Source organism: Brassica napus, chromosome C1 (genome assembly GCF_020379485.1).
Source record: "Brassica napus cultivar Da-Ae chromosome C1, Da-Ae, whole genome shotgun sequence".
NCBI classification, from domain to species: domain Eukaryota; kingdom Viridiplantae; phylum Streptophyta; class Magnoliopsida; order Brassicales; family Brassicaceae; genus Brassica; species Brassica napus.
The window spans coordinates 38,662,360-38,683,250 of NC_063444.1; the positions used below are offsets into that span (position 1 = coordinate 38,662,360).

Here is a 20,891-nt window from a genome sequence, read left to right on the forward strand (position 1 = left end):
TTGCTAAAGGAGCTCGTCTCCAAAATTCTATTCTATCCCATGTAAACTCTTTGATTCCGACGTGGTTAGCCTCACAAGCTAGCCTCTTCGTCACGAATTAATAAAACATGGTGTTTGCTGTAAAAAAAAAAATCCATGCAGATACTATCCAAGTCCAAAAATTACGTTTCTGTCAATCTGTGTTGTTAACTTCCAAAGATTCGAGACGTTAATGATACATACTGATAATCCTGGTTATCTGAGATTCTGAGTTTCAAAGTTTGTGAATTGCGGAAATTAATAGAAATATACATGCAAAACCCATATTTGATTCTATTTGTTTTTTCGTTTTATGAATGTCTTGTAATCTCCAATCGGATTATTGATAAACGTATATTAATAGTACTATATAATAATATAATTACTGTATACCATTAACTCTTTTACTTTACTTACTAGCTTTTTTTTTTTGGTCAAATACTTTACTTACTAGCTAGATCAATCTTTTTTGTCGGTTAAAGGGGAATGAGTGCCGAATACGGTACAGAACGTTCTATACAAACTCTTTTCCTGATTTAGCAACAAAACAAGAGAATTAATCATAATATAACATAATACGCGAACTAAACATTCTTCCAGAAGGATAATAAGTCTCCCTTAGACCCTTACAAGAAAACAAAATACAAAGAACGACGAGGAGCATACATACGAACACGATTAAGGACTGACAGAAACAACCAACAAATAGAAAAACAAATTACATTTATGACTTTTCCAATAAAAGATCTTGAACAGTTCCGTTTTGATTAAGACTTCCGTTTTGTTTAGCCACAGGTTTCGCACCCAACTTTTCCACAAACTCTTCAAGATTCCGATCCGACGAACCACCGCGAGCCACCGCCGCTTCCGCCTCCTCCTTCCATTTCAAAGCATTCTTTTTCAGCTCCGTCGCCTTCTCTCCTTTAGCAACTTCTATCAGCCTCTCGGCCACTTCCTCCCTTGGCACCACCCTCTCCTCTGTCTCTCCACGGCCGAGTCTCACTCCCGTCTTTGTGACGTCTATCATGTAAACCGCGTCCGTGACTTGATCTCCCCACTGAGGCAAACAAACCGTTGGAACACCACTAGACAAAGCTTCCATCGTGGAGTTCCAACCACAATGAGTCACGAAACAAACCACAGAAGGATGAGCTAAAACTTTCTCTTGCTGACACCACTCCACGATCTTTCCTTTCTTCTTCACTTCTTCAGGTAAAACATGTCGCTCTTTGTTTATACCTAACTCTTGTTGTCTAATCACCCACAAGAACGAAACGCCAGCGTTTATCACACCGAACGCAATCTCATTGATCTGCTCTTGTTTTATATAAGCGACGGTTCCGAATGAGATATAAACAACGGAGGAAATAGGCTGTGAGTCTAGCCATTCCATACAATGGTCCGTGGTCTCGGACATATCTCCTTTAATGTCATCACATATTAACGTTTTGGCCATTTTATAAAGCGGGCCGAGCGGTTTGATAGAGCCGGGGAGAGAGAGACTTGACATGTGGTCGATGATGCCTTTCTCCAAGGAGTAGAAACTGTCGACGAGAACAGCGAAAGGCTTGTGAAGACGTTTGATCTGATCAATGATCACTTCTCGCAAAGCGGAATAAGGAGTTAATGGGTGTATGAAAGAAGGGATCTCGTCGTGTTTTAAGAGAGGCATGCCAGGGATTTGGACATCGATCTCGGGGTCTGTTTTGGTCGGGAAGTTAACAAGCTTGTGGTGGTAATAGTAATACGACGCTAAGCAAGCGCAAGACTGGACCCAGAGAACAGCACAAGGGATTTGAAAATCTTCCGCTACGTCACAGACCCATGAGACGAAAGGGTTGTTGATGAGACACGTCACGGGCTGTTTCGTCATTTCCTCGTAACGTTTTACGAGGTTTTTGATCTCTCGTTGTCCGACCAGCTCGAGGTGTGGTCGGTAGATGGTGAAATCGTGTCTTCTTACGTCGTCGTCTTCGGGGAGACCGTCGTCGAAGAAATCGAACCGGAGATAACCTTTACCAATCGGCTTGAGGATGCGGTCTTGGATTTTGTTGGAGGTTCGCATCTTTTTGCCCCATGATTCTGTGGTGACGAAAGTAACGAGTAAACCCTTTGAAGCTAAGAGCTTACCGAGACGAAGAAGTGGATTAACGTGGCCTTGTCCCGGGAACGATACAAGCATTACATGAGGATGTAAAGGAGAAGATTCTAGTTCCATCCTTTAAAAAATGGTATCTCTTTTTATGTGGGATTTTTTTTCTTTGTTAAGCTACTATGTTACGTGTTGGAAGACAAGAGTGAGATGCGCTTAAATACAAGACAAAGAAGGTGAATCAAATTAAAAAAAAAAAAGATTAATAATTACGGATATCTCAATATTTCTCAATATCTACCGCTGCTTTTGGACACCGTATTATTCAATTTTATTAATTGTATAAAAAGCCCTTAAATTGACCAAAAAGGTATGACGCTCGTAAAGGTGACTTGGTTCAGTGGGGTGAGGTATTTATATAACGTATCACTCGTTTGTTTCACTACAAGAAAACACAGTTTTAGCAAGGAAATTTAACGAGGAAAACTATTCCTCGTGAAATTACGATGACTTAACGATGAAATTGCGAGGAAATAAAGTTTCCTCGTAATGGCTTTGTAAAATACCGAGTAAAGCTTTTCCTCGTAGAATCGTCGTAAGTTGACGTGGTTTTTCCGAGAAAAATGTGTTTCGTCGCAAATTCGTCGTAATTTTAGCATGATTTTTACGAGGAAATAACTTACGAGGAAAGAACGAGAAATCCACCAACTTAACACGTTTTTTTTGCCACCAACCTAATTTTTCGTCGTAAATTCCTAGCAAAATTCAACTACCAGATTCGAAAATTTTCTATATATATGGAGGTTTGAACATAATTTTAAGCACACCAACAAGAAAAAAAACGTGAAAAAAATGTCGGGCTTGGGAAATATTTTCGAGTTGCGGAGGTGGATGTATATGCATAGAGATGCTAACGGGAGAGTGACGAAAGAATATCTTGCTGGGTTGGAGCGTTTTATGCATCAAGCAGATTCTACACCGCTCGCCCAAGAAAGCGGTAAAATATTCTGTCCTTGTAGGAAATGTAACAATTCAAAGTTGGCAAATCGTGAAAATGTTTGGAAGCATTTAGTAAATAGAGGTTTCACGCCAAATTATTATATCTGGTTTCAACATGGAGAAGGTTATAGTTATGATCAGAATGAAGCTAGTAGTAGTAATAGCAACTTTCAAGAAGAACCGGTTGATCATCAATTGCATAATGCACATAGTTACCATCAGGAGGATCAGCCGATGGTAGATTATGATAGGGTTCATGATATGGTAACTGATGCATTCGTAGCTCATGATGATGAAGATGAAGAACCTAACATAGATTCAAAAAAGTTTTATGAAATGTTAGATGCGGCAAATCAACCACTTTACAGTGGTTGTAGAGAAGGTCTCTCTAAATTGTCATTGGCTGCTAGAATGATGAATATTAAAACTGATCACAATCTACCTGAAAGTTGCATGAACGAATGGGCAGATTTATTTAAAGAGTATTTGCCGGAAGACAATGAGTCTGCTGATTCTTATTATGAGATTCAGAAACTGGTTTATAGTCTTGGGTTGCCTTCGGAGATGATAGATGTTTGCATCGACAACTGCATGATCTACTGGGGAGATGATGAGAAGTTGGAAGAATGTCGATTCTGCAAGAAACCACGATTCAAGCCGCAAGGAAGGGGACGTAATAGGGTACCGTACCAAAGGATGTGGTACCTACCAATTACAGATAGATTGAAAAGATTGTACCAATCGGAGCAGACTGCTGGAAAGATGAGGTGGCATGCCGAGCATACTCAGACGGATGGTGAGATGACTCATCCATCAGATGCAAGAGCCTGGAAACATTTTAACAAAGTACATCCGAATTTCGCTAGCAATAGCCGGAATGTGTACCTCGGATTATGCACAGATGGATTTAGTCCATTTGGAATGTCAGGGAGACAATATTCATTGTGGCCTGTCTTTCTTACGCCATACAACCTGCCACCGGAGATGTGCATGCAACAGGAGTTTTTATTCTTGACCATATTAATACCCGGTCCGAAGCATCCAAAAAGGTCACTTGATGTTTTCCTACAACCACTGATAAAAGAGTTGAAGGATTTGTGGTCAACAGGGGTGAGGACGTATGACTGCTCAACGAAGAAGAATTTTACGATGCGAGCTATGCTTTTGTGGACCATAAGTGACTTTCCTGCCTATGGGATGTTGTCTGGATGGACTACACATGGGAGATTAGCTTGTCCATATTGTAATGGAACGACAGATGCATTTCAACTGAAGAATGGTAGAAAGACAAGTTGGTTCGATTGTCACCGTCGATTTCTTCCAGTTGGCCATCCGTACCGAAGAAACAAGAATTTGTTTAGGCACAAAAAGGTTGTGAGAGACACTCCTCCTCCATATCTAACTGGAGAACAAATTGAAGCGCAAATCGACTACTACGGAGCTAACGAAACAGTTCGCTGGGGTGGTAATTGGCATGTCCCTCGTAATATGCCTGATTCTTACGGTGTTCATCACAACTGGCACAAGAAGAGTATATTTTGGGAGTTACCATATTGGAAGGATCTTCTTCTGCGCCACAACCTTGATGTGATGCATATAGAGAAGAATTTCTTTGAGAACATCATGAATACAATATTGAATGTCCCAGGGAAGACAAAAGACAACATAAAATCGAGGTTGGACTTGCCGGATATTTGCTCAAGAAGTGAGTTACATATAAAAAGCAATGGCCAAGTTCCCGTTCCAATTTTTAGATTGTCTTCAGAAAAAAAGTCGGTTTTGTTCAATTGGGTGGCATCAGAAGTGAAGTTCCCTGATGGGTATGTTTCAAATCTTTCAAGATGTGTTGAAAAGGGTCAAAAGTTCTCCGGGATGAAGAGTCATGATTGTCATGTCTTTATGCAACGACTTCTGCCATTTGCATTTGCGGAGCTACTTCCAACAAACGTACATGAAGCACTTGCAGGTAGTTTACAATAGGACAATAATATTAAATTGGTTTAGTTTACAATAATAGTATTTGACTAACAATGTGTTTAATTGTTTTTGGAATAGGCATTGGAGCATTTTTCAGGGATTTGAGCACACGCACTCTTAAAGAAGAAGTCGTAGAACAGCTTCAGGAGAACATTCCTATCTTATTGTGCAACTTGGAGAAGATATTTCCTCCAGGCTTTTTTGACGTGATGGAGCATCTAGCTATCCACCTCCCATATGAGGCATTGCTTCGTGGACCGGTACATTACGGATGGATGTATCAGTACGAGCGAGCCATGAAATATTTGAAGGGAAAAGCAAAGAACCTCGCCAAAGTTGAAGGTTCTATAATTGCTGGAAGTTTGACAGAAGAAGTTTCTCACTTCACATCGTACTACTTTGCGTCAAAAGTACGTACCCGAAGAAGAGCTCCAAGAAGATATGATGATGGTGGCGTTGCGCCCACATATGCAGTTGTTGGTGTTCCAGAAATCTTTAGCCAGATTGGACGACTTGGTGGGAAATCAAAACAGGTTTGGTGGTCGAGTGAAGAAGACGCTCATAGTGCACACACCTATATTCTACTCAATTGCGAGGATCCATTGATGCGTTATTTTGAAAGGTAACTTAAATTGAGTATACATTATATAATTGAGAGAGATTAATTCATGTAAAATGTGAATTTACAGCATGTTTGTTTCACAAGTCAAAGAAACATTTCCTGGTATATCCACAAGTGACGTAGACAAAAGAAAAGATCAACACTTTGTTAAGTGGTTGAAGAATCAGGTATTAATCAAATACTTTTAAAATTTTCATACATGAATGATTTGTATTTCAACGTTCTTTTTATTTTTAAATAGGTTGATTATGACGACGATGCAGATTATCCTAAGTGGTTACACGAAGTAATTCAATCTCCACTTGTAAAGGTCACCACATCACAGATGTATTTCACACGAGGCTATACTTTTCACACATATGAGTATGGTAAACAGCGGGCAACCAGTAACTATGGAATTTGTGTGAAAGGAGAAACAGATTTCTACGGAATCTTGACGGAGATTATTGAAGTCGAATTCCCAGGGATATTGAAGCTAAAATGCGTCCTCTTCAAGTGTGAATGGTTCGACCCCGTCGTCAATAGAGGTGTTCGGTTGAACAAATTCGGTGTAGTAGATGTCAACGGTGGCCGGAGGTACAACAAATTCGAGCCCTTCATCTTAGCTTCACAAGCAGACCAAGTTAGCTTCCTTCCATACCCACGGATGAGAGAGTCGGGTATAAATTGGTTAGCCGTGATCAAAGTTACACCTCGAGGACGAATCATCGTAGGAGAAGAACCACCATTGCAAGAAGAACAAATAAATGAAGTTCATGAACCTGAACAAGAAATTGATGACATCCTTCTCATTGATCCGCATAATCACGAGTATGAAGATCTTACCGAAGATCCCACGGAGGAAGCTGTTGAAGACGAGTTTCATGTAAATGATGATGTTTCAAGTGATGACGAGAATGTCGATGAATCCGATTAATGTATTTCATATTTGTATGAGTTTGATTTATTATATATAATTAAAGATAATGGGAGTTTATTTATAAATAAGATATCGACATTAATTATAAGTAAAGGAATTGTGTTTTTATAATTTTCGGTTTGGATTAGAATGAATTGCTTGAGGTTAAAGGATAGAAGTGTTTGATATATGAAGTAGAAGATAAAGAAGATGTGGTTTGGGATTTGGGGTTTCGTTTTAGGGGTTTAGAGACAGTCGTCGTACTTTCCACGTTATCTCACGGGAATTTTACGACGATTTATAATACATTACCTCGCATATTCCACGGTAACAGTAAACGTCGTAAGAGCCTCGTTAACTTACGTGGACTAAGAGACGATTTATAATTAAAAAAGCGGACCTCGCTTATTCCACGTAAGACCAAAACGTCGTAAGAGCCTCGTTAACTTACGTGGAATGAGCGAGGTTAGCTTTTTTATTTTACTTTTCGTCGTTAATTCGTCGGTAAATATAAACCCTAAACTAAAATGAAACCCAAATCCCTAAACCCCAAATGTGCAAACCCTAAAACTCCCCATCCTACTTCATATAAACTAAAAAAAAATTAATTTTCAATTTTATATAAACTTAAAAAAAAAAGAGAAGAAAGATATTGGAAACACATATGACGAGATACGTAAGTGTAGCCCACATAAATCTACATCATTTGTATTCAAATATCTTCTTCTCTTTTTTTTTTTGTTTTTAAACCTTTCATATATGATTTGTAGCGTGTGTTTGATTTGTTGTGTGATACGTCAAATTCAAAATTTGTAAAATTGTTTTCCAACGTATTAAACCTTTCAAATTCAAAAAAATATATATATTGAAGTTAAAGGGTTAGAAATATATGAAGTATTAGATAAGAAATATAAGAAAGATAGGGTTTGAGGTTTGGAGATAAGAAAGATAGGGTTTGAGGTTTGGGGTTTAAGATTTTAGGGGTTAGCAAAAAAAGCCTCGCTATTTGCACGTAAAATCGATGATAAAAACAAAAATCGTCGCAAGAACGACGTTAAATAAAACACGGGCCTCTGTATATCCTCGTTAATTTGCTTGGGCCTTGCGACGAAACGAAAGACGGGCCCACGTAAAATCGATGATAAAACAAAAATCATCGCAAGAACGACGTTAAATAAAAGACGGGCCTCTGTATATCCTCGTTAATTTGCTTGGGCCTTGCGACAAAACGAAAGACGGGCCTCTGTCTTTCCTCGTTATTTTGCGACGAATTTTCGACGAACACTAATCCTATATATAGGCGAAACCGCAGCCCTCTTCATTTCCTCTCTAATTCCTCTCTACAGCCTCTCCATTTCCTCTCAACATGGTAACTCTCTTTCCTCTCTAAGTAGTTTAGGGAATTTAGATTAGGTGGTTAGTTTAGGGAATTTAGTTTACGAAATTAGTTTACAAAATTTAGGTTTCCTCATTTTATTAATTACGTAGTTAATACTGTTCATAATTTTTTATTTACTCTTGACTTTAATTTAGAAATTTAAATTTTGCAGACTATTCGTAGACACCAGCGTAGTGCTCACTACTCGCAGATGTTCGGTCCACCGGGTAGTCGGTTAGACCCGCCTTCACTTCCCGGTTCTTCTTCAGCTCCCGGTTCTTCGGGTCAGCAGGAGACCGTCCCCGAGACTCAATCTTCTCAGAGAGTCTCGCCTTCTTCTACGGCATCGCCATCAGTTCCTCATGTGCCTCCTCCGGTAGCTCCTCCTCCGATGCCAGCTCCTCATGTGCCTCCTCAGATGCCCGCCCATCAGGTTCATGCTGATTTGATGGTGCCAGCGAGTTGTCCTTACTCTCAGTACACTGTTGAGGACATTCTCGGTTTGCCAGGCAGAGAAGGCTTACCGATCATAGACCCCGACCGACCTGAAGGAACACTTTGGTATGTATGTTACATTTATTTTTTAAAATTCATTTGTGACTTTAATAAATATTTAAAACTTTGAATTTGTTTTTTTTTTTCCAGGTTTGGGGTTGATAACTGCCTTGCAACAGAAGTAACCGAGACGATTAAAGGTTACTTCTCCATGGCACATCCCAACTGGAAATCCACTCCGATCTACATCAGAAGGACGTGGTTCAAGATTTACGCTGTAAGTTTTTACAATTTATTCCTGATTTATATTTTTTTAAATTTTATTTTTCTAAACTAATTATTAATATTTTTTTTTTGCAGCAAAAATTTAATTGGTCCATGGGGGTCACTGAGAAGGTGCGGAAAGAGTTTATCGACAAGGCGAAGAAACGTTTGTTGGACACGGTCTCCAACTGGAAGGGTGACTGGATCGTGAAGGGCTATGAGCGGGGCAAACCCACAACCATCACCACGGACGTGTGGGATGGCCTCATCCGTTACTGGAGGGATCCTGATGCCATGAGAGTCGCCCAGTCTTGCTCCGCCTCCCGTAACTCGGTAGATGAGCACGGCCACAGGGCGATGCAACATAGTACGGGCCAAAAGCCACACGCCCGCGTCCGTTTGGAAATGGTACGTAATTTAAATATTTAACTTTTTGATTTTTAATATATATATATATAATAAAAACTTTCTTAACTATTTTTAGGCCAAGGAGTTGGGACGTTTACCGACTCTTATGGAACTTTTCGATCGGACCCACAAGAACAAGGCGGGCGCATTTGTAGATGAGAAGTCTGAGAAGATCTACAATGATGTGGCAGCTCGTATTGACGAGCGTGAGACCCAGCTGGCGCAGGAGTCCGCCGACGGATCACCCGTCGTCTTATCCACAATAGAAGTGGATAGAATTTACGAGGAGGTAAATTTTATATAAATTTTTTATTAATTCCATTTTACTTTAAAATTTAAATTTTAATATATATTTTATTGTTTTTTAAGGTCGCTCCCAAGAAAAAGGGACGTGTGTTGGGGATTGGTTCCGTCAACGATGTTCCGAGAGCGACTTCCTCTTATGGCCAGAGACGGGATGATGAAGTCTCTCAGCTGCGCGACGTGTTGGAGACGACACAACATCAGCTGTCGTCGACACAAAACGAGTTGGCCTCGACAAAATCGTCGTTCACAGCTCGTATGACTGGTCTCGAGAACTTCTTGGACGTCATAGCGGCCACAAATCCGGAATGGGAGGCCATGTTCAGGACCATGAGACAACAAAACCCCATTCCAGGCGAGACATCCGTGCAAGTCAACGAGGAAGATCTCTCGAGAAGGAGCGAGGAATTCTACGACGCGGCAATGCAGCATTAGTTTTTTTTTTGTTATTGTATTTTAAAATTCAAAACTTATTTATATATTATATAATTTCATTTTAATTCGGCCAAAAAAAAATTTTCTATTCGATTTAATTTCAATTAAAATTTTATTAATAAATTAAATAAATATAATTTTTATTTATAAATTCAGTAAATAGAAAACAAAGTAATTGCGTCGCTAATTCCCGATGTATTAACGAGGAAAATTAACGACGAAATATCGAGGAACAATTAACGAGGATTTTACGTGGATTTAGTTACGATTCTATTACGACGAATTATTTTCGTGTTCCTTACGTTTTTATTACGACGAATTTATTTAGAGGTTTTTGCGGGGCTTTTACGACGAATCATTTACGAGTTTCTTACGAGGAAGCACAACGACCGCGTTACGTGGAAACCCCACGTGGTCTTTACGACGAAAACTTAATTCTTCTTTACGAGGAAAATATAACCTCGCTAATTAACGAGGAAATGGCGACGAATCTTCTCTTACGACAATCATATAACGACGAAACGCCTTTCATCGCCATTTCCTCGTAAGCCTTCTTTTCCGAGGAAATAACGACGATTTTGGCCGTCGTTAAATTTGTGTTTTCTTGTAGTGTTTCTAGGTTATTTACATTGTGAAAACCCAAAGAAGATATTTTTTATATAAGCCAAAATCAAGAAGAGATAATCGCAAGTACAAGTAAACATTACCTTGTTCCATATATGACATTTTAGGTCCAAAACGTTCAAGTTTTTTCATGGTTAATTTGTCTTTTAAACCTTTCTCACGTATTTATGGTTAATTTGTCTTTTAAACCTTTCTCACGTATTTATGATTGAGAATATAAAAGTGAGGAAATAAATTATTTTACTGATTAAACTGGGAAATACTCCATCTGTTTCAACATAGATGATGTTTTAGAAGAAATATTTTGTTTTACTTTACGTGAAATTTTGAGTTTTTAAAGTTAACTTTAACTTTATTGGAAATTTTTCAACCAATTAGATTTTACAGTTTTTTTTTATAATTGATCAAATGATTAAAAACTATATTTTTAAAATGTTTTTTTTAAATCTAATTTTTTTAATCTTTATGCACTAAGGCAAAATATTAAGTATTATGAAACGGAGGGAATAGTTATTACCTCTATCGTAGCAGGCGTAAATTAAATACGCTATACCAACTGAATCGATAAATTCCAAAGGTGACGATTAATACACATAAAATATTTTTTGGCATCATAAAATTTCTCTTAATATCTAGAGTATTAAGTTATATGCTTCCGATTAATTCATATTTGAGAAACAGTCGTTGTCAATAATGCATAGCAAACCCAGTGAGCCACCCACCATTCACCAAGATGTAATGTAGTAGAATCAGTTCAAAAAAAAAGATGTAATGTAGTATCGTGTTGAAATTCAAGTCTCCGAAAACCCTAAATAATATCAGCTAGTTGACGAATGTGGTATATTTTTGGACAGGAATATTCCGTTAATGGTTCAAGTTCATAAAAAAAAAATTATTCCGTTAATGGACATTATTATTATCAAACAATAAAGTACAAAGAAGAATATAAGAAACGGCGTAGCGAAATTAAATACCTCTAATTATGGCATTTTTCGTCTGGGAGGTTAAAAAGTGACGTGTTAGTATTCTGTTGGTTAGCTCTAAAACTCTCTACTACCATTAGTTCCACAAAATTTAAAAGTGACGTGTTAGTATTCTGTTCGTTAGCTAATCAAGTGGTCTAGTTTCATTTCCACCTAGTTTCGTTCAAGTAGTTTCAACTCTGCTGTCCTACAAACCCTAAAGATATAAATGTGTTTTGTTTTGACCAAAATATAAATTAGTTCTGTTTTTGTTTCAGACTGCTATTGTCACATGCATGTAATTTTCTTTTACAAGCTGTCATTGCGATAGGTTTGTTTATATATGGGTGTGGACGATGTTAGTTTGAAACCAGTTGGGATCCATAAACTATTTTTACCGGGAAAATTTAAATAATATTTAAATGAATTATTATAAATAATATTTAAATATGTAATCACTATAATACTATTTTATAAATCTACTACATTTAAATAGAAAGAATTAAAGCAATATTTAAATTTAAATGTTATGTGAAAAATTACAAAACTTCAAATTGTATAGAAACAAAAAAAAAATTATTTTGAATTAAAAATAATACTGTTTTAATTATTAAAATTAGATTTTGACTCGCGTTTTTAAAACGCGGGAATATTTTTTTTGTTGATAGTTTATTAACCCGTCGTTTCTTCAATAATTTGTTCAGGCATATGTACGTTTGGTGTCTGATTCAATTTTATTTATTTATTTTTGTTCGCTAATTTGTTTAGGTATGCACGTTTGTTGATTTTGAAAATGTTTTCTAAAGCGTGAGATTTGTTTGTTAATTGTTTCTTGTTAAAGAATTGTGTGTTTCAAAATATTTGTCATCTAGTTACAAGTATAAATTTTATGTTAATTATATATGTTTGTAAAATAGAAATATGTATTATACAAAATCTACTTATGTGTATAAAACTATTATAATTTTTTTTAAGATAATGAATTTTAGATTATATATTAGATCTGAACTATAATAGTTTATATGGGTTTTTTTATTTTAGTTATAGAATAGCCCATTTCTAGTTTTTGTTAAAAGATGTTTGTGGAATTACGGCTGATGATGAAAAAGGTCGTGCTTTTGATTTTGAATGATTTGTATACATTTCAGTTTGCCTATTAATAAATCCATATATATATGTATATATATATGTTTTTTTTAGTAGATGGGTCGTAGGTAATGTTATTAATATATATCCATTGAACATATCTATTAATATATATGTTTCTTCCCTTAATTAAAAAAAATCCAAACTGTTTCCATAAATATGTAATGTTATTTAATATATCCTATATGTAAAGAAGAGTAAAATCGGGAGTTATTGTTTCTTAACAAATTTGTTTGTATTGATTCTGTTTACATTTTTTCAAATATATTTTTATTATTGGATTAATTAATTATAGTTACAAATTTAAGACCAGTGGCATTCAATTGTTTATATTTAAAAAAAAGTTAGGGTTAATTTCTATACGTACTTCTGTTTTAATAGAATACTAGATGATAACCTGCGCACATGCGTGGGGTAAATTTTTATAATAATGTTTGTATATGAAATGATTTTAACATTTTTCAACACTACAATCTTTATCGATTATAAAATGATGAATACAAATGTTGGTCTCTTAAAAATATCATCGTTGTTGAATAGTTAATGTATTACATCTCATTCTAATTATTTATAAGGCTTCATATGCACAAAAATAAATTAAATTTTGCGGCTGACACAAATCACCAAAACCAAATAGGCAACATCCATTGTATAATGATGAAAAGGGATTAGCTTTTTTGCTCTCGGTTTGTTTACTATTGACTCTCCATAAGTGATTTCATTTTCTACCTCAATAGAATTGTGTTTTCGTTCTCGTCTTTGTGTCATTGATATGAGTTAAGTTTCTTTTTTTAACTTCTTTTATGAATTCTGTGAATTACATAAGTGTCAATTAAAAAAATGGACATCTGTAAATATTAGTTTCACTCCATATACATATCGAGGAATCAAAATTTTGAAAAAAAATCACCGGCAAACAAGTTACTGTTCAAATCTAATATAAGTGTAGACTCGAAATATAAATGTTTGTCTAGTATATATTCACCAGCTCGGTCTAAAAATCATCTAATTAGAACAATAAAACAAATTACTTATTTCACCAGTTCGGATAATATCTGAATCCGGACGGGTAATATCCGAACCCGAATGGATATCTGGAGATAACCAAACATAAGTATACTTAACTTTATATTTCTAGTTTATTTCTCTCATTTTATTCAACATATTTATATTAATGATTCTTATTGCTCAAAATTAGATAATATACATATAATTATGGACAAAATCATTTGTTACTCACAAGTTCTTGTTTCTTGCATTAACAAAAGTTGCATCTAAAATTTCAAAACAACAACTAAATTAGTGTCTTTCTATTTTTAAAGTTTTATCTCCAAACCTATTAATAGTTTAATCTTTTAAAAATTAAAAAAAACCAGTTAAGTTAAAATATATTTTAAATACAAAAAACTTAAAAAATGAATAATTTATTTATTTTTTCTTCAAAATTTAAATATCTGAACCAGACCCAAAATATCCGACACCAGAACATAAAATACCCGAACCCAACTCGAAGTGTAGACAGAACACCCACCCCTATGATATATGATCATTTGTATCTTGGTTGAACAAAAAAAAAGTTCAACCATTGATCACAAAATTTTTAATGTGAGACTTTTACCATTTTTAGTAATTTATAGTCATTTTTAAAAATTCATAACATATTAGGAAAAAATCTAATTGTTTTTATTATATGTTTAATGTGATTGTTTAATTTCTTTTAATAGTATAAAATTAAACAAAAAAAAAGAGAGATTAGAAATTTTTTTTATCAAATATGTATTATTCATAATCATTAATTGTCATATATATGATAACCATATTAGGTAATTCCGTAGCTTTTGTTTAAGGAAAAAAAAAATTCTTTTGTACACTATTAATTAATTTGATATTTAGATTAATAAAAAGCATAGTATATGTTTATGTGGACCAACTTATTTTTCTAACAATTCTAAGAATCATTCTCGTGATGACACGTGGCTACGAAAACATGTTGTAATACTCGAGGATTAATATATAGGGGATAGATAGTCATGCTAGTGAATTAATTGTATTTAACTTAATTTACTACGGTACTTTGCATTTCAGTTAACTGGTTCAGTATTTGGTTTATGGTTTATTTTTTGTTAAACAGCTAAACAGATTAATTACATAATGGTCCCAATGCTTGTGTGACATTAAAAACAATTTTGTTAAAAACAACAATAAAATAAAGGTTTTTTTTCAAAACCAACCTACAATTTAGAGTCAACCCTAAAACCAACTTTTTTTTGTCATTACTATTCACCATTGAAAGTTCCAAACTCTCCTTATGTTTTTGAATTATTTACAAAAATGTCATTGTTAATTATTTAATTATTTCGAAAATTGGAAAAAACCTATTACACACTAAACATTTCTTCTTATTTACAACAATGTCATTATCATCAATTTTCCAACCACCAGAAACCACCATTTTTGAGCTCTTAAAAGCTCAAAAAATTCAATTTGTAACCACTGTTTCTCTTTCTAAACTAACAAATCTTCATTTTCTCTCATTTCCTCTCCAATTTCATCTAAAAAACTCCCATAACTTCTATTTTTATAATCTAAGCTTTCATATTTTCGAGTTTATTCAGTTGTGAGTCAAGAAAGGTGGTTCTTTTTTTGTCATATTTGGAGCTTGGACGGTGGTAAAGAGTGGAAACGAGCTTTACACTGGAAAAAGGTAACTATTCACTCGGTTTTCATCATTTTTCAGATCTTTGGCGCGATAGTAGACTGTTTTGTATGTCTACGCTTATGTGTAGACTTACGATGCAGTCTACTTTTCAACGCACAAGTTACTTTTGCAATTGACCAAAATAATTATTTTGTATAATAGAAGTCTGCATCTTAACCTTTGAAAATAAAAACAAAAAAGTAGGTAGACTTACTAAGAAGTCTACGTAAAGAGGTTAGTTTTTGAATTTGACCGAACTTTGGGCAATTTTTGACTTTTCATAATAGATTTCACCGGAAGTCTACATTATGTAGACTGCTTGGGAAGTCTACAAAATGCCAGTTTTGCATTTGACCAAAACTTTGACTGCGTTGAATAGGTTAGTTTTGTATTTGAATAAAATGTTATAAAGTTGACCAAATCAAACGTAGACTGCATAAGAAGTCTATTATTTTATTTTGGTCAAATACAAAACTAACCTGTCGAATTTGAGAGTAAACTTCAGTTGAAATCTACACTTGTATAGACGTTCATCTCAATCTATTTGTAGAAAGACAAACTTGGTCAATTGCAAAAACTACCCTGTTCTAAAAAAATAAAAAATATATACCGTAAAGGAAGTCTACTCTTGAAAGTCAAATCCTGGTTGAATTCTGGTCAATTGCAAAAACTAACTTTTTCAAAATGTAGACTGGAAATAAAGTCTACACGTATAAAATCAAAACTTTTTTTTAAATACAAATACTAACCAATGGATTTTTCAATTGCAAAAACTAACCCAAATTATAGACTTACTTGAAAGTCTACAAACGTAAACTGAAAAGAAAGTCTATTAGTATGTAGATGGAATATAAAGTTTACATAGAAAAATCTATAAAAAGTGGATTTGTGTATTATTCGTAATGTATTTTCAAGATTTTTTAGTTTGACAGTGTGTGTTAGTTAATCCTAATGGTCTCGAACTATTTTGAAAAGATAATTTTTTATAATTATGAAATTATCAACATTTTAGTTTCAATATCTAGTTAGCTAATAAATGTAGACGTCTTTGTAAATCTATTTTGTAATATTATCAAACATGAAATTTTTCTTCGCTTATTTTGTACCCAAGGTGAACTTGTGCATGTTGGTTGTACACATGGTGAACTTGTTGAGATGAAACAAGAAGATTATGATCTCGACAAGAAAACTGAGATGGTGGAGCTAACGTATTCCTTACCAGATGTAATTTTAAAGCAAATGGGTCATGATACTCCTCCTATACATGTCACGAATGATCGACAAGTGCGAAACCTGATAGAGTTATGTAAGACGCATATTGTACGCCTTTGTGTATCAAGACAGTGCCAAGTAGACTACAAATTTTTGGTTTGACAAGACGTTAGATAATAAGTCTAGACATCTTTGTAAGTCTACAATTGTAGACTGCTGTTGCAGTTTACGTCGTAAATACTATTAAGAGTACATTTGTATATTAGTCATCATATTTTTCATGATTTAATTTATTACAGTGTTAGTAGTCTTCTTCTGCATTTTGTTGTTTGAAGTATACACTTGAAACTTATTGCAAAATTTTGTGATTAGTTTTACTCTTCAAACTTCTTAAGAATTTTGTATAGATTTTTTTTTTCTCACATGTGTGTTAGTTATTGTTTTTTTTTTTTTTTTTTGGAATGAATTTTAAATTTATTCAAAAAAGCCTTCTTACAATTTGTGTGGACCTAGAGTTATACTTAACCCTCAAACTTCAAACCTCAAAATTCAAAAAACAAGCAAATTTGCATTAACTACACTCCTCTTGTTTGGAACCAATATTGGAGAGCATTCTCCATACCTCTCCCGCCCTTCATTCTAATCAAACTAAGCTTGTTTCTGATCCCTTTTTCAGTGATCTTTTTCAGAATGTCCAATGGCATTAGCCTCTCCCCATGCTTCACTCTGTTTCTCTCTCGCCAAATTGCATAAGTAGCAGTCTGTAATGCATACCTCAAGCAAAATAAACTCTTCTTATCCAGTGTACTACCCGACGTCTTCTGCACTATCTCAGTCCAACCATCCGTATAAGAACTGTCAAGAATCCCACCAACTAGATACCTCCATAACTGGTCAGAATAGGAGCATTTGAAAAATAAATGATCTCGGGTTTCTGCTTCAGTATGACAGAGCACACACACATTGTCTACTCCTTGGCTCCATTTGGCGATTCTATCCATAGTAGATAATCTGTTCTTCATTGCCAACCAGACTATGAATGCAAATTTAGGAGTCACCATAGAGAACCAAACCCCTTTAGCCCACATCTACTTCTCATTTACCTCTCGTAATTTGTCCCAAGTCTCACGAGTTGAAAAGTTTGGTTTGTAACCCATTTTACCTCTCCATGTACTTATGTCTTCACTTTCATTACAGATCAAACTTCTCACAGTGTCTAAACTCCTCTCCAACTCATTCAGAACTTCTAGCCGGTGCTTCCTTTTACCTCTGAACCTCAACGCAGCCTCTGCTAGCGTAGCTTCTTTCCTTATTCCCAAACCAATCATCCCTCTATCACCCAAAACCTCCGCTATAATACCCTTATCAGACCACTTATCGTACCAAAACGAGATGTGTCTTCCATTTCCAATCTCCATCCTATAGAAATTTTTAGCTACCTCTCTCAACTTAAGCATCTTCCTCCACATCCAAGAACCCATTTGAGTATGACCCTTAACTTCCCAAAAACTCCTCCTTTTTAAAAGATTCTTGTGAATCCATTTTCCCATAGTGAGTCTCCTGTGAGCATTCTCCATATAAGCTTGAGTCCATAGACAAGATTTACCTCTTTCAGTGCTCTGATTCCCAGCCCACCTTCACTCTTTGGCTTACAGATTTCCTTCCAAGCCACTTAAGCACCTGAGGATTTCAAAACGGGCCCTGCCCATAGAAACGCAGCACAAATTTGTTCTATTTCCTTCAGACATTTGCTAGGTAGTCTAAATACTGAAGCCCAAAAATTGACAATACTCATCAGCACAGAGCTTATAAGCTGAAGACGACCCACATAGGAGAGATGCCTACTTGTCCAGGTACTTATCTGGCTTCTGACTCTCTCCACCAATGGCATATAGTCCTGTCTTCGCATAACTTGTGTCATCAATGGTAAGCCCAGATATCTAACCGGCAGAGAACCCTCATCAAAAGGAAAATTTGTTAAGATTCTTCTTTTCTCCTCAGCTTCTACTCCAGCCATATACATCGTCGACTTTTCTATACTTATGCTCAAACCTGACCATTGAGCAAACCCCTCAAAGACTGACAAAACTTCTTCAATAGAATCTTTTGTACCTTCTACAAAGACCATAAGGTCATCAGCAAAGCAAAGGTGGGTACGTAAGAGAAAGAGACTGGCATCTCGGGTGGAAATTGAATCTCTTCTCCTTAGCCGCTTTATTGATCTTGTGAGATAGCACGTTCATACACAAAACGAAGAGGTACAGAGACAGTGAACAACCCTGCCTTAAACCTTTCTTACTTTGGAAATAGCCAGCAAGCTCGCCATTTACCTGAACTGAGAAGGAAGGTGTAGTAATGCACAACTTAATCCAATGAATGAATCGAGCAGGCACTCCTATAGCTTCAAGACTCCTAAGAAAAAATTCCCATTGCACTGAATCAAACGCCTTTGATATATCAATCTTCATCACACAACGAGGGGAAATCACTTCTTTATGATAATCTTTAACCAATTCTGACGCTAACAGAACATTCTCCATCAAAAGTCTACCCTTAATAAACGCAGATTGGTTCTCAGTCACTACCCGAGGAAGGATTCTCTTAAGCCTATTCGCAATGACTTTCGACACCACCTTATAAAGTACATTACAGCATGCTATTGGCCTATAATCCTTCATCTCTAATGAATGTGTTTTCTTAGGTATGAGAGCCATAATTGTTGAATTAACCCCCTTTGGTAAAAAGCCATACCTGAAAACTGATTGGATCGCAACAAGGAAGTCTTTAGCCACAATTAACCAAGTTATCTTGAAGAACTTACTTGGGAATCCATCCGGGCCAGGCGATTTGTTTGATGGCATTGCAAAAAGCACTTATCTTATCTCCTCCTCTGTGACCTCAGCTTCCAAAAACCTGCACTCCTCCTCTGTACATCTAAACTCCAGAAGCTCCTTTAACTCATTTGTAGAAGCACCAGTATAATCTCCAGGAATCCGGTTTAGAAATTCTGAGAAAAACCTCACTGCCTCCTCTTTTATATCCTCTTGCTCTGTAACCAAGATTCCATTAGTGCACCTTATCTCTCTAATGGTATTCTGCGCTTGGCGAACTCTTATGGCATTGTGAAAAGTCTTATTGTTTTGATCCCCCACATCCAACCAATGCAACTTAGCTCTCTGTTTCAGAAACTCCTCCTCTAAACTCGCAATATGAAGCCATCTCTTATAAGCAACAGCTTCCTCTTGAATGGCATTAGCACTCGGGTTAGACAGAGTTTCTTTTTGCTTCTCACATAATTTTTCATGCGCTTCTCTAGCTTTCTTCGTGAGATTTCCCAATTTCTCCTTACCCAGCTCTCGAATAATAGGCTTTAGTGATTTTAATTTCTTCAAAAATCGAAACATAGCAGAGGTAGAAGGATACAGACTAGGAGTAGAGTCCCAATATTCTTTCACCAAAGGCAGAAAAGCTTCCAATTTCCCAAGCGCATTCACATATTTGAAGGGTTTTCTTATTACCTCTTTTGGAGGAAGAAGCTGGATCTTGCACATTACGTGATCTGAGCATCCTCCAGCTTCGAAAATTGAATAAGCACCAGGTAGTTTCTGCATCGCTGTATCATTCAATGATAACTAACAAAAATTAATAATATCATACAAGTGAAACACAATTAAAAATAATACAATGTTATAGATTATGCATCATATAATTATTTACAAATGAATATTTTATTATGATAAATTATTACAAAGCAATTTATTAAAAAATATGATTCATCCTGGTTTGATTGGAACGACGAAGAAGCTGTGCTATTCCCAAACGGGGAAACTGGAATCACCTGATTTGAAAGTGGGATAACTTCTTCTTGCCAACTCCTATGAGATTTATTCAACTTCCTGGTGATTCTCCACCACTTTTTGTATCCAAATCAAGCTTCTTACAAAGTGATTCATCCTGGTTTGTTTGGAACGACGAAGAAGCTGTGCTATTCCCAAACTGGGAAACTGGAATCACCTGATTTGAAAGTGGGATAACTTCTTCATGCCAACTCCTATGAAATTTATTCAACTTCCTGGTGATTCTCCACCACTTTATGTATCCAAATCAAGCTTTTCACAAAGTGATTCATCCTGGTTTGATTGGAACGACGAAGAAGTTGTGCTATTCCCAAACTGGGAAACTGGAATCACCTGATTTGAAAGTGGGATAACTTCTTCATGCTAATTCCTATGAGATTTATTCAGCTTCCTGGTGATTCTCCACCACTTTATGTATCCAAATCAAGCTTCTTACAAAGTGATTCATCCTGGTTTGATTAGAACGACGAAGAAGCCGTGCTATTCCCAAACTGGGAAACTGG

At 35.7% G+C, this 20,891-nt stretch overlaps 2 protein-coding genes across 2 annotated transcripts; both read right to left on the minus strand.

Moving 5' to 3' along the window:
* Nucleotides 1-553: 553 nt before the first annotated feature.
* On the minus strand, nucleotides 554-2,399 carry LOC106406691 (UDP-glycosyltransferase 84A2). The gene has a single exon (XM_048744452.1). The coding sequence runs from the start codon at nucleotides 2,234-2,236 to the stop codon at nucleotides 743-745; it is 1,494 nt and encodes a 497-aa protein (XP_048600409.1). The 5' UTR covers nucleotides 2,237-2,399; the 3' UTR covers nucleotides 554-742.
* A 14,707-nt stretch (nucleotides 2,400-17,106) lies between these two features.
* On the minus strand, nucleotides 17,107-18,108 carry LOC106403939. Its single transcript, XM_048743930.1, has 2 exons — nucleotides 17,635-18,108; nucleotides 17,107-17,421 (listed from the first exon to the last, which is right to left on the minus strand). Exons 1-2 carry the CDS (start codon nucleotides 18,106-18,108, stop codon nucleotides 17,107-17,109), a joined length of 789 nt encoding a protein of 262 aa, XP_048599887.1.
* Between the last annotated feature and the right edge of the window lie 2,783 nt (nucleotides 18,109-20,891).